The 13363-nt window shown below is 36.6% G+C and overlaps 2 protein-coding genes across 2 annotated transcripts; both read right to left on the bottom strand.

The window, feature by feature from the left end:
- Positions 1–323: 323 nt before the first annotated feature.
- Positions 324–6513, bottom strand: LOC107934837 (protein PUTATIVE RECOMBINATION INITIATION DEFECT 1). Its single transcript, XM_016867347.2, has 9 exons — positions 6002–6513; positions 5110–5219; positions 4860–5035; positions 4202–4513; positions 2832–3798; positions 2018–2735; positions 1663–1943; positions 927–1596; positions 324–791 (listed from the first exon to the last, which is right to left on the bottom strand). The coding sequence occupies exons 1-9, from the start codon at positions 6461–6463 to the stop codon at positions 570–572; spliced, it is 3918 nt and encodes a 1305-aa protein (XP_016722836.1). The 5' UTR covers positions 6464–6513; the 3' UTR covers positions 324–569.
- A 668-nt stretch (positions 6514–7181) lies between these two features.
- On the bottom strand, positions 7182–12376 carry LOC107934852 (protein transport protein SEC23). The gene is made up of 12 exons (XM_016867365.2): positions 11395–12376; positions 11123–11296; positions 10747–10908; positions 10470–10612; positions 10204–10279; positions 9935–10107; positions 9732–9813; positions 9375–9452; positions 8545–8706; positions 8168–8431; positions 7938–8042; positions 7182–7785 (listed from the first exon to the last, which is right to left on the bottom strand). Exons 1-12 carry the CDS (start codon positions 12145–12147, stop codon positions 7639–7641), a joined length of 2319 nt encoding a protein of 772 aa, XP_016722854.1. The 5' UTR covers positions 12148–12376; the 3' UTR covers positions 7182–7638.
- Between the last annotated feature and the right edge of the window lie 987 nt (positions 12377–13363).

The raw sequence follows: 13363 nt of genomic DNA, 5'->3' as shown, positions 1-13363 counted from the left end.
TTTGAGACATATTAAAAAGAGGATAATACGTCCATGTCCTCCTGCATTAGCTTCTATATTCATGCTAATCAAATTAAGACTCAATCAGCATATTAAATTTTATTGTTAAATAAGTTCTTTATGTCAAGATTGTTAGATTTGAGTTGTCACTATTTATTTGTAATTAACAAAGTTTATTTAAGGACAATATAAAAAGAAAACTATATAAAAATTTGTAATACTTAACTCATTATTTTTCTATTTTATGAATTCCAATATTTTCAGTTATGAAGAATTGACTTTTGTAAACAAATAAGAAAATTATAATCTAAATTTAGCTTCTTACCTCTCTATTGAATTGTGTAGTAACTTGAAACTACAAGTAGAATTTGAGTTTCCCTACATTACCCACACCATAATTCAAGACATAATGCTATGTATAAGTGTATATGTTTCCTTCTGGTATGTCACCTATTTTAGTGCTTAGTTTTCAAGCTAAGCACTTAATTCTATGTTAGCTATTAGTGCCCCAGAAAAGAGATCAAGAAAATCAAAACGAAAAAAAAATTAAAAGAATATTTTTAACTAGGTTAAGGTTGAGCTATATTACCTTCTTCTGTTAAACTGCGGAAAAACATTTCTATTTCTTGAAACAATCTTTTGTTCCCAGAATTTGTGTCTGAAGAAGATACCATCAAGTGAATGAGATACTCACAAATTTCTCCCACATCATCTGACCAGGTCACACTCTTCTGATCATGCTTATCTGTCGTATGTCCTTTACTGTTGTTGTACATGCGTTTTCTGCATGCCTACAATACGAAAAATAACATAGATATAGGGACCGGTTATGGTCATATAATCGACATTCACCCTTGAGTATGGATAAAATATCAATCAACATATTTTGTTTCTTCGTGATAGGCAAAAGAAACAATTAATGTTACCTGGAATACATGATTAAGACTGGCTATATGCTCTGCCTTCAAGAATCCAGAGTTTAGGAGAGCTCGAAATAAAAGCACCATCTCAGGGGTAACATCCATGACTTTAAGGTTTTCGATTATACAAGATATGGAAACGTCATCGAACACGGTTCGGATCCACCCGGGAATCTTCTCTAGTTTTAGCAATGCGACAGTAAGATGAACAGCAGGTTTGTGGTAATTGATGAATGATTTTGATGCTAAGCATGGAACTGCCAAAGACATAGCCATTTCCTCCACAATTAGTCTATACCAGCTACTTCTCGCAACTCTTGATTCCTGCATTTCTAGTTCTTTTTCCCACCCTAAAATTATTGATAAGCAAAGGCAACAGTTCATTGCTACCCGAATGTCATCGTTAAATACCTGACCTTCTAATACAGTCATTATGGACATTATGTAACCCATGAAGCACTGTGACTCCACATGTTTCCCTTTTTTCTGATATGATATTCCTGAAAGAAACTCCAACAGGCAAGATGAAGCAACAAGCTTGACCATTGGAGACCCAAAATGTATCATCCTGCACAAATCATGGAAGTGAATATTGATTATGGAAACTGGTTGTGCCATATCTGGTGATTTGAGGAAAGTTTCCCACTCTGGAACCTCTGGTAAAACGGCATGGAAGCTGAAAATAAAGAAGTTAGTTTACACAGCATGGATTTATAGAAGACTGTTATAAGAAGGTGCTTACCATCTTAAGGTGAAGTAGTATAACAAAAGCAAAAATATTAGATTTTCGCCAGAGCTTGTTCCCTCATCATGCTCTATTAGAGCAGGTCCCTTTGAAGAGACAACCTGGACTGTGCTGTTGATGGTAGAGATCAAGGAAGCATTAAAAATTATACTTTTCGAAGCCTCAATGAGTGCATGGCTAGAAGAATGATGCAAAATCAAGGAGAGAATTCCCACTAAAAGTAGACCTTCATGATTCCAGCCATACTTTCTAACTGCAGGAATTAAGCAATCTATCAACTACAAAGAAAGTAAAAGACCCATTAATTTGCTGAAACCGTGAGTACACATTAAAATGAAAACTGACACGGTACCTTTGTAGACAATGCAAGCCAAGATTCGCCATCAGAAAGTGTTTCATGGTGCACTGTACTTAGAATGTTAAATAGCAGAAGTAAGATGGCCAGAAGTAACTCTGAGGAAGAAGAATGACTTGAATTGTAATAAACTACCATTAATATTGCATTGCCTATTCCATGCAAGCATAGTTGGTCCGAGGCAGCTGGAAAGATGTTAATGACTGTTAATAGAAGATTTACTACTGCTTTAATGTCTTGATTTTGGGCTCCTTCCTCAGCAAGCTCTACTAATAAACACATCAAAAGCTTTGCAGCGTGGTTATCTCTCCTAGCTACCAAGTCTGCAATTACTCTTACATCTATAGTGTGACTATTGTCCCTATGAATGAGTATTTTGTTTCCATCTGAGAAATCTCTTCTGCAGAATTTTAGAAGCTGGCACGTTAATGGTTTGCTGATTTTCTCCTGTTGGAACAACCATCTCACTGCAACTGGATGAATCACTGCAGAAGGCAAATCCCATTCACTTCGACACAGCATATGGAACAAGATCCTCTCAGCTTCCAGGCTGTGAGAGACTTGATTGCTTGCCTTAGCAAGACCTCTACATAGGCCGTAAAGATTCAACACTTGCATCATTGCCAAGGAATCAATGCTCCCAGAGAGGAAATCTCCACTGTTAACAAGAATATATTGCTCCAGAGAAGCTAAAACCGATATCTCATCTGCAAGCCTGCGGAAGGTATCAATAACAGTAAGAAACAAAGGTGAAGAAAAAATGTTAAAAATGCAACATGAATAAGATGAAAGAACCTGGCAGCTCATTTACCAGTCATCATGCAGGCAACTGAAATGCAAAAGCAACAAAACTGCATCTTGGCAAGAAGACAAATCTAAATCATGGGAGTTCTTCTGCCCAAGCAGAAACAGCAAATCAATAGGATCAGATGGAAGAGAAAAAACAGCATCTCTAATTGGTTGTCCGGCTTGATTTCCCAAAAGAACTTCCACAAGTGAACTGAGCATTAGATATACTCTCCATTTCATCTTTTCAGCAGGAAACAGTCCGAGACATCCAAATGAAAAACAGAACCAAGAGGATGAAAGTAGGACTTTTGCTAGTTCTGTTGCTTGGATATCAGGATGCTGAATCAGTATAAAATGGAATGTTTCGAATACCCCCATGACAGTTTCCTCATCAAGTTCGTTAACAGCCATGGAAAACCAAGGTAATATATGTGAGGTACATATGTCCACAATACAAGTTCGCAGTTCCAAGTTGGTAGATGTGTTTGCAGAGCACGCTTCGTGACTGTATGAATATGCTTCTTTAAGAAGGTATAAACAATGTAAGAGTTGACCTGGATCTTTCTCAGAGATAGTCAGACAAGCTAAAACAGCATGTTTCAATGATTCTTGAAGTAATGCTGGAAGATTTGAAGCCCCTTGAGAAGAAGGGAATTTTAAAAGAGCTACAAAGATTGAACAAACCAATAGGAATGTCTCTGGAATCATGCCAATTTCCCCATCTCTATGCCTTTCAAGCATCCTCGACAAAATAAGAGCTAATTCTTCAATGTTAGAGGTTGATGCTATTCCAGGGCAATCAGAAACACAGTTTTGTATAAGCATAAGTGTGAATGTTTGAGCAGGATGGAAAGGAACTTCAGCCACATAACGAAGCACCGGAATCAGAGTTTGGAAACCAATAATAAGCCTTTGTCTGAAAGACTGCTCAGTACAAGGAAAGAGATTAAGAACCCTAACACAAGAGTAGACCAGGGGATCCTTGCATTCTGTTTAACAAGAGTATAATTTCATTAATGCAAAAGCCTCGTGGCATGATATAATTATCACAAATGGACATAAATATGCACGCATACATGTAATGTCCGTGTACAAACATAAGCACCATGCTCGCATAATACACCTGTATAATTCTATGACGAGCACACATGAATGGGGTCAACAAATAATGATAGAACTCGAAAATGATACACTGCTTTCGTGACTAATTTGCCTGAATAGAACTAGTTAAGTAGAATATTGAGTTTGATTAAAACAGAATGCTACAAAACTTCAAAAACTAAACTACTATCTTATTTTCTTTGGAGCGCTATTGAAAGCAGTATTTTGGGTTCTTTGACTCACTGAGGAAACTTGCATGCTATTTAACGGTTGAGATTTAGCTTCACTTACCTGACAATCTTAATATCTCAAACACATAATCCACAATATTTTCTTCTATCAAAATTTGAATCTGTTTGGGGGAAGCATCTCCACGTGTCAAGTAGTGGAAAATCAGATCCAATGTGCTGATTTGCACTTGGCTGTCCGATGAAAGAAGTGGGCCTTTGATGGCCTCAGCAAACAATACGCTCAATGGGAATTCATCTAGTCCATCTTCTAACGTTTGCATTAAGTGGTCTGCTTCATCAGAACTCAAGCTGTTTATTTCATTTCCATGTCCATTTCCAAACAATCCAATTTGTGCCAAGAGCATTAGAAAAGCTACAAATGCGAGATTAGAATTTATTAGTTTGAGAGGATATATTATGATGATCATGATGAAACACAGCTGCACATGTGAAGATGGCCTTGATGTGCGAGGTGAGGACATTCCTAATAAAGACCCCAATAAACATTATGTTATGCAGAGCAGCGAGCTAAACCAAACAATAAAGCAAACTGGAGGCATTCACTTTTAAATGATGTCAACTAGTTACATAATAGACTTTCCCAACATGGAATGTAACAGAACTTAGTAGTTCCCGTGGGCTATACTTCAAGAAAAATGCTTCAGTATATCTTGACACAAAATTTTAAATAAATCAATGTAGAAAGCAATTTGACAAACCTACTCCATTCAATCGTACATCATCTCTTTGGGTTTTCAGAAGTGCCTCCATTGACAGACGCAACAGACTGGGACAAAAGGCCTGAAGAACATTTGCTCCTAAACCATCTCTAGATGCATATCCTTGAATAGATAGTTTATACAGAACAAAAAGAATCTCTCCTCGGATTTCATCGCTGCAGTAGGAAACAACTAATTAACAGCCACAATTAATAAAAACGATCTGTATCCAGTAACTTTTATTTGTTACCTTGGCAATTGAAGACCGGCTACCAAATTGGATACTAGAGCTTCTTTGTCTCTGATGTGCATACAAGGATCATTTATTTGGCAGTTCAAAAGAATTCCTAAGCAATGCAGCTGGGATTTAAGATAGCCAGACATAGCAATAGATCAGTTGTCTAAACCTCAACTCAAATATGTTGGCCTGACTCCTTTTATTAGAGTACCAATGTCCGATGAATATTCGGACATGCGTACTCCAAGTATCTCCAAATGCATGGAAAACTTGGAAAAAGAAAAATTACCCAGCTTGAACACTCACACAGTCGCACTTTAATCCGAATAAAATAACATGCTGCATAATCTTTCATTTTCTCAAATTATGCATAAGATTAGGCACGAATACTACCTAAATTAATCCTAAAAGAACCTAATACTTTTTTGCACTCTAGTTCACTTTTTATTTCCCTTACTTTTTCAACATTATCAAAATCTAAGGCTCCATTTGGTTGTTATATCTATACTAGCATTTAAAAGGGAAAATGTGTTATGTTGTTTTATGTAACTTTGTTTTTTTAATTTTCTGGTAGCTTTGAGAATTTAACAGAAAATATACTGAAAGAGAATGAGTAACAAAAACAAGGATCACATCAAATGTTGGAAAAGCAGCACATAAAATTTATAAACTCTCCTCTTCTTTTTCCTTCAATTTTCTCAGCAACCAAACACAAACTACCACAAATAACAAGTTCAACTCACTAGTCACTACCATGCAACAAAATAATAATATCACCGTATTAAACCACAGAAAATAATAAGAAAAACCTCCGGCTATTCTTTCTTATGATTCATGTTTCTCAGAATCCAAACAGATCCGCAATAGAAACAACAATCAAAAGATTCAAAACACACATACTTACCATATAAAGCTGCCTTCGACTCCACGCTAACGCGCCAGAAGAGAGTTTTTCGGCAACTTGCGCAATGAAATCTGCGGTGACAGAATCATTAGCAGAAGCGCAAAGAGCGGAGATTATATCAATGAGTTGTTGAGCGATGGGATCGTCGTCGAAGGAAGAGAGCGCGTGGAGGAGAGGGGAGATGAGGAAGTGAGGGTGGAAGGAAAGGAGGGAGGTGAGGAAAAGTGGTTGAGAAAGGGCGTCGGAGAGTTGGGAGAGAACGTAGGAGACATGGAGAGTGGGAGCGCGTGGGTTGGAGATGAGGTTAGAGAGGCAGAGGAGGCAGATGGAGCCGCCTTGTTGGGTGCGAAGGGATAAGGTGGTGCGGTGGCCTTGAGAGCATTGGATAACGTCCGGTTCTTGATCGGGAAAATGATCGGCGGCGAAGGAGATATCCGGTTCTTGCGGATCTTCAAACATCATCTTTCCGGGAAAGAGAGAGGCAGTTGGTGATTTTTGAATTTTAGCGGGAGTCGGGCTTTTTTAATTTTTTTATTTTGCTAATATTTTTTCTCCTATTTTTATTAGAAATAGAATTAGTCATACCACTGACACTGTGCGTGAAACTGAATATTATTTTTTATTAGAGTTAATTACACCAAACATCCCCAAACTATGATTTTTATTTTAAATTGATTCTTAAACATTAAATCATTTTAATTACACTCCAAAACTATTGAGGTTATATCAATCAAGTCCTTCCGTTACTAAAATTATTAATTTAACTATTAAAATATACATCATATCTTATGTTGTATAAATTAAAAACGAATATTGTAAAAATGAATGCTTTAAAAATCTTATCTTTGATTTTCAAAGACTTGTGCCTATATCGTCCACTCTTTATTTTTTTTTTTCAATTTTACTTTATTTTTAGATGTTACTTTTAAAAAATTATTGATTAAATGTAAATTTTTTATTTTTTTTTCAATTTTACTTTATTTTTAGATGTTACTTTTAAAAAATTATTGATTAAATGTAAATTTTACCAAACATTATTGTTATTATTTTAATTTAATATGTAAATGTAAAGAAAACCATCACAATAAAATTAGCAAAATAGCATTTTAATGCTGTTTGCTTGTGGAATGTTGAGTAAGAAATGCAAAATAATAAAAGGTAATCAAAATAAAGAAAAGGATAAAAAAAACCAACCATAAAATTCATATTTAACTTTGGATGCTTTAAAGTTTTGAACTTTTAACTCAAGACATATATAAAAACAAAACAAAAATAACCCCATCTTCATTTAACTTCCCCATCTATACAAGTCTCTCAACCCCTAGTTTTGAGGTATGTATTCATGACCTGAAAATTCCATATATACAACACATAGACTGCCACCTCACTTGATCTGATTGTATACAAAACCAATAACAAAATCGAAATTCTGTCGAGTATGTTCCTAATCGGTCCCCGATGACGGGTTCCTTCAACTAATATTCTCAAACTCTCTATGACCTCATTGTTGCCTTAACCGCACCTGTCCAATGAACTACTGTGAAGGTACCGGACCTCTCATTCGTAAAACTGAGGAGAACCCACACTGACAGAATTTCACATACCAAAAATTTACGTCGTTCAACTGTTTTATACAATCAAGATTGCACGGCCAACTTCTGGAGATGCTCGAAGAAGATTTGTAGGCTTACATCGTCTGTAAAGATTACATCTGATCCAGCAGCCATGTCGATGGAATTATTGTATGTTGCTGATGGGTTCAATTTTGCTAACAAAAATCTTGCCTGTACGAGGAACCAAAATAAGCTCTTGGCATGGAAGAATATAGGGAGAGGTCAATGTAACTAGAGATCGAAGATAAACACGAAGAAGGTTCGACAAACCAGAAATGGGGAATAATCAAAGGCAAAATGGATATAACAATGAAAATACTGACCTGGGATCCATGTTGATCACATACAACCAATCTAGGGACTGGGAAGCGCTCCTGAAGAATCATTTGGGCATCAACATGAGGTGCTTGCAAAAGCTGTGAAAATGCCTGTTGAAAGAAATAAGCTTTTAGACATCAAAATCATGCCACCAGATATCGCGTTTGCACATGATGATAGTAATGTTTCGAAAATTAAGCTCTACATTTGTGGTATGAACACAAAATGAGCATACCTGATGTTCAGGCTGACTCTGGTAACCCATGTTGCGCCACTGTGCTATTGTCATACCATGGAATATAACAATACTGAAATATGCATCTAGCAAGAGAATACGATCAGCTGAAATGGAAGCCACATCCAATAATGCTGGTTGAGGCAGCGAGTTGAATGAATACGATATTAATGATGGTTGAATCATAACAGCTGCATTTGTAATGTTTTCTCTGTTTAGTAACATTCGAAAGTAGGCAGTTTCATCCGGACTGTTGTTAAAAACCTGTCACAGAAAGGAAAAGAGAGAAGCCATATATGAGTGTAGGTCACTTACATATTACAAAAATAGGCAAGAAAAAAGGCCTTTTATTTATTTTTATTTTTTAAACCAGGTACCTGAACAAATTGTGACCGTCGTAGATTAAACATAAATTGAGGGAACAAAGAAAAGCAAGGGTTTAATGTAAAAGATGATGCATCATCCTTCCGATACTCTCCAAATTTGGAACAAACTCGAATGAGATTCCGATCCAACCACCGTGTAGCATCAAACCCATCCTAAATGAAACAAAAGGCAATAGTTAAGCAAGGGTAGCAATCAATAAACAATTAATTAGAAGCAACAATTGATAGAAAATATCGCAAGACAGGAAGGCCTGGGCTAGGAGGAAAGCGAGTAGAGAGAACAAGTGTTGTTAACACTTTGCACCTTCGCCCTTGACCAAGAAAAATCTTCAAATGGACACACCTGCTTCGCCTAGCAATGCCTTTTTGTTAGGCGATAGATACAAAAAAAGAAGGATTGCCTAATTAAAGTTCTCTTCGATTTCTTTGATTTTAATTTTTTTCATTATTTGTACATTTACTAGTAAGAAAGGTGATAATACCAAACTATCTATTTCTCAATATTTGAGTATTCAACAATAGACAGGAGACAAGGAAATCATGCAGATTAGTCAACAAGTGAAGAAGAAAATTTGGCATATTTCGTAGGATAAATTGGACCACTCTTTAGAATTTATTACCATAATTATGTCTTAAATTCAAAGGCAAACATACAAAAACATGCATTTAAACATACTGTGCCTTACTTCACTCAAGCAAGCACTTTTTTTGCACCTGGTACCTCAGGCAACATAAAGCAAATAAATTATATGTTGAAAGTGGATTCTAATAAGAAAATAGAGCAAACAATAAATAATTGAATAGAAGGCGTTTCAAATTACCTCCATCTCCATTTTTAGAGAAGTTACTCTTGCCATTACAACAGCAGCAGCCTCTTGATCAAAACCATGTACTAATTCCTAGAAAGGAGATATTATTACGGTTAGAACAAATCAACCAAGAAACAAATGGAATTAACATTTATACACATTAGCTGACCTACCAACATTCAAATTCAAGACTCCCTACCACCCCCAAACACAAAAAGATAGTCCTCTTAATTGTGACCAAGCAGGACCTTATTTAACAAACACAATATAGGATGAAGTGGCAGAAATGAAATAACAGCCTTGCCTCTCATTTATTTTAAGACCATTTAAACAAAAAAAAACTACATAACTGAGATAATCCAAACTAACCTCTGAACTAACAGCACTGTCTACCCATTGTCTTGTCAAAGTAGTAACTCGAAGCATTCTTTTACCTTCAGGGTCTTGATAACTGTAATTAAGATAAACAAGATCACAATCATATTACTAAACAAACAAATAAAACCCAAATCAAACATATTTAATTTTAAAGAAAATAAACTTGACACTGCTGAGTAGTCCATGCAGCAAACCTTGTAAGAAACTGCAAATAAAGCTGTGAATTTGCCGTTCCTGGGGCATTTGATCGCTCAGTTGATGAAACATCAAATAAAACCGTCAACCATGTACTCTTGTCAAGGCCACACATTTTCCATGCTGAAGTGTTCCCCTCACCAATGACTGTGTCAGAGACATTAGGTCCTTTCTGCAACACTCGTAGTAATCAGCTTAAATACAAGTAAATTCAGTGTGTTGTTTAGAGAGAATGAGATACATTATTAAATTATTAAGTAGGTCCAACCTTCTCCAAAGAAGTGCAAGGTCCAATGACCCCTTGAATTTTGATGTCTTTTGAACAGTTGATCTCAAGCAGGCCACTAGAAATGGGGAAAAAGGAGAATATAAGGAAAATCAGGTGGTTGGAAAGTCTAGAACTCAAATAAATAAGACAAGGTCAACAAGAACTGGAATACAAACGGTAGTTGACTATAATAAAGCATCCACATAGTTGTTTATAAATAATCATTTTTAAGAGAAATGAAGTTAAAATGTTGAACAAGAACTAACTTAAAACATAGGCCAAGAGATTGTTCTCCGTCCTTGAACATACGCCTGAAAGAACCTTTAAATACAGAATGACCAAAACTTTCAGCTAGAACAACAAGGCCACCAGTTCTTTCAACTGCAACTTTCATTTCGGCAACCCCAACCTGAGAACACATCAGACCCATTACATCATGAAGATTACCACTGTCTGAAGTTATTAGACTTCATTTAGACTAAATGGTTTGCACTTTGCGAACATAAAAATGATTAAACAACCTAAAAGGTGGCCAAAACAGACCTGATCAAGTGCAGATGCAAAAAGGTCTAGTACATGACCCTGGCTGACTAACTGTTTTGCAAGACTATCATAAAATCTGACTGCTTTCTTAAAATATGGTGCAGCATCCTTATCAAGATCTTTATGCGAACGTACAGGTTCTGACAAGTCCTTCGAAACAATCTGCAAAAATCATACAATCAGTATTATCTTGATGACAACCAAGTACGTTAACACAAATAAAAAAGGCCGTATTAATTGCACAAACTATATTCATATTAACAATGACGTATTATTGATGTCGTGTATATCCATAATATCATACAATTCATTAGAAACAAACGATAAATGCATTATATCAGCTATATAAATTCGGTACATAATTTAATGGCATTACCGTCCCCGGCCCTTCAGTACATGGACCACCAACCAAAGCAATAATCCTAGCACCAGTTCCAGGCATGCAGGCTCCAAGCAATCCTGTTGCAACACTTAAGGCCACTCCGGTGCACCTCGACGCCCTATTGCCCGGTTGTACAGGCCACTGATCCGTTTGCAACTCATCCAACAACTACATTAAAATCAGCCAAGCACTCCGATAAACAAAAACAAAAAATCAAATATTTCAAAAACCAATGAATTTCCCACCACATATAAATAATAACGCACCGAATTGAGGGTGTACTCGCAATCGGAAGCAGGCAAAAGAAACCGGTTAACGCCGGTATTTGAGTGCCCATTTTGCAGGCCTTTCGGATATCCAGCGGTCGGCCGCCGCCCGGCAGAACCAAGGCCCAACTGCTCCAACACTTGTTCCTTAGAAATCTCCTTATCACCCCTGAAAACATAGACCTTTGATATATCCGAGAACCCCAATTCATGAGCATGCGCTTGAGTCCCAAACGAAACGAACCCAACAAGCGCGTGTTCCGGCAACAACCCAAGAGCCTGTTTCATCGCCGATTTAACGAAACCAAGCTCTTCCTCGATCATACACGTGTCCAACACGAACACAAACACCGGCGGCAATTGAGGCACATTGGAAGGGTTGTTTGGATCGGGATTCGCTTGAAGCGAGTATTGCACCGTGGTATATTGCGGGTAGAGTTCACAAGGCAGGTTCGTCTCGGAGATCATCGCATAATGCGGGGGGAAATGGTTGCGCTGGTAACAGAACGGACAGATCCAAATCTTGGCGGTGAAATCAACGCGCGCGAAAGCATTGAGCGCGGAAGAACAGGACTTGCACCGTAAAGGCGCGTAAGGGAGCGTCGGGATGTCCGGGTGTGACCGGATCGGAGCAATGGAAACGGCTAACGGAATAACACAGGCGCTCGCTTCCACTTTAGTACGTGGCAAAACATTCCACGTCATCCGTACGGCGTCAATCCCTTCGGGATCAGTGTTCGCCATCTCCGACATGGTTGAAAAAGTTATTTGAACAAAAAAAAACAAAAAGAAACTTAATTTTTTTTTTAGTTTTTTCGGATTAAATTTGATTAGTAATTTAGGAATTGAATGAAAAATTTGAAATTTTTAAGAAATTTTTTACTTTTTTTTATGATTTTGGGCGACCCCAAGAGAAATTTGAGAGAAAGGGGTCACCGAGAGAGCCAAAGTGAAAAGAAAATTGGGTTTTATTGAAAGAGAAATGATAAGTGGAATTGAGTTTTAAATTTGAGTATTTAAAGGGAAGGTTTGTAATAACGGAAGGTTATGCGCTTTCCATTCTTCTAACGACACATCAGCATTTTTCTTTTGGATTATATTTTACTACCAAAAATAAATCTCTCTCTCTATATGGAAGGATAGATTTTGAACAAAATAACCTAATTTTATTTTTAAAATTTTTTTATTTAAATATTTATACTTTTAAAAAAATTATTTTTTTTAAATTTTTCAGCTCAATTGGAGTCTTTATAAATGGTCGAATGTCGATTCACCCTCTGAGGCACAAAGTCGTACAACGAAAATGACGAAGTGGTGGTTTGTTGAGAGAATATGGGAAAAGAGATCGGAAGAGAGAGAGACGAGGGAATTGAAATGTATGGATTGTCTCCTTCTCTTGGATGACGATGAGGAGGGTTCTGTTTTTTTATTATTTTATTGCGCTCTCTATGATATTTTTGTTGTTTTTTATACGATCTCTGTTGTGTGAAAATGTATTCCTTTCAACCATCACCTTTTCACCTTCATTATTTGACTCTCCACTTTAGAGAATAAATCGACTTTCGACTTTCAACATCACTTCCTTCACATAAATTCGGCTAGCAAATTTAAACAAGGTATATAGATTTAATAGTACAAATTTGTATTTATTAGGCACACCATTGTAGGGTTAATTGGATGAAGTTGGGTGGGAAGAACACTACCTTTTTTCATAGGTGAAGAAATAATGTGATTACAAGTCTTGAAGGGAGGATAAAGTCTCAATTTTGAATATTGCCACTAACAGATTCCTCACAACTACTTTCCAAACTAGAAGACATGCAAACATGTTTCCATCAAAAATTTTGGCATATCATTGGTACTGGTATACTCGTTGTTGCTTGGATATTCTTAATTGAGAATTGGCATACACTGCATTAATTTTAGCAATATAGCTATTGTACTAAAACTTAGTTTCGACCCATTAGTT

The sequence above is a fragment of the Gossypium hirsutum genome, chromosome D02 (assembly GCF_007990345.1).
Source record: "Gossypium hirsutum isolate 1008001.06 chromosome D02, Gossypium_hirsutum_v2.1, whole genome shotgun sequence".
Taxonomy (NCBI): Eukaryota; Viridiplantae; Streptophyta; class Magnoliopsida; order Malvales; family Malvaceae; genus Gossypium; species Gossypium hirsutum.
Note: the sequence above shows the minus strand (reverse complement) of the source record. Positions and strands in the feature narration are given on the sequence as shown.

What these genes read in the sequence shown, in the direction of transcription:
- LOC107934837 (XM_016867347.2), bottom strand. Translation starts at nt 6,463, where the DNA reads ATGATGTTTGAAGATCCGCAAGAACCGGATATCTCCTTCGCCGCCGAT. An exon ending in AGTTGCCTGCATGATGACTG is followed by an intron (nt 2,736 to 2,831) that starts GTAAATGAGCTG and finishes TACCTTCCGCAG; the next exon opens with GCTTGCAGATGAGATATCGG. An exon ending in GTCTTAATCATGTATTCCAG is followed by an intron (nt 792 to 926) that starts GTAACATTAATT and finishes TTCGTATTGTAG; the next exon opens with GCATGCAGAAAACGCATGTA.
- LOC107934852 (XM_016867365.2), bottom strand. Translation starts at nt 12,147, where the DNA reads ATGTCGGAGATGGCGAACACTGATCCCGAAGGGATTGACGCCGTACGG. An exon ending in TTGCATCTGCACTTGATCAG is followed by an intron (nt 10,613 to 10,746) that starts GTCTGTTTTGGC and finishes ATGTGTTCTCAG; the next exon opens with GTTGGGGTTGCCGAAATGAA. An exon ending in GTGATCAACATGGATCCCAG is followed by an intron (nt 7,786 to 7,937) that starts GTCAGTATTTTC and finishes TTCCTCGTACAG; the next exon opens with GCAAGATTTTTGTTAGCAAA.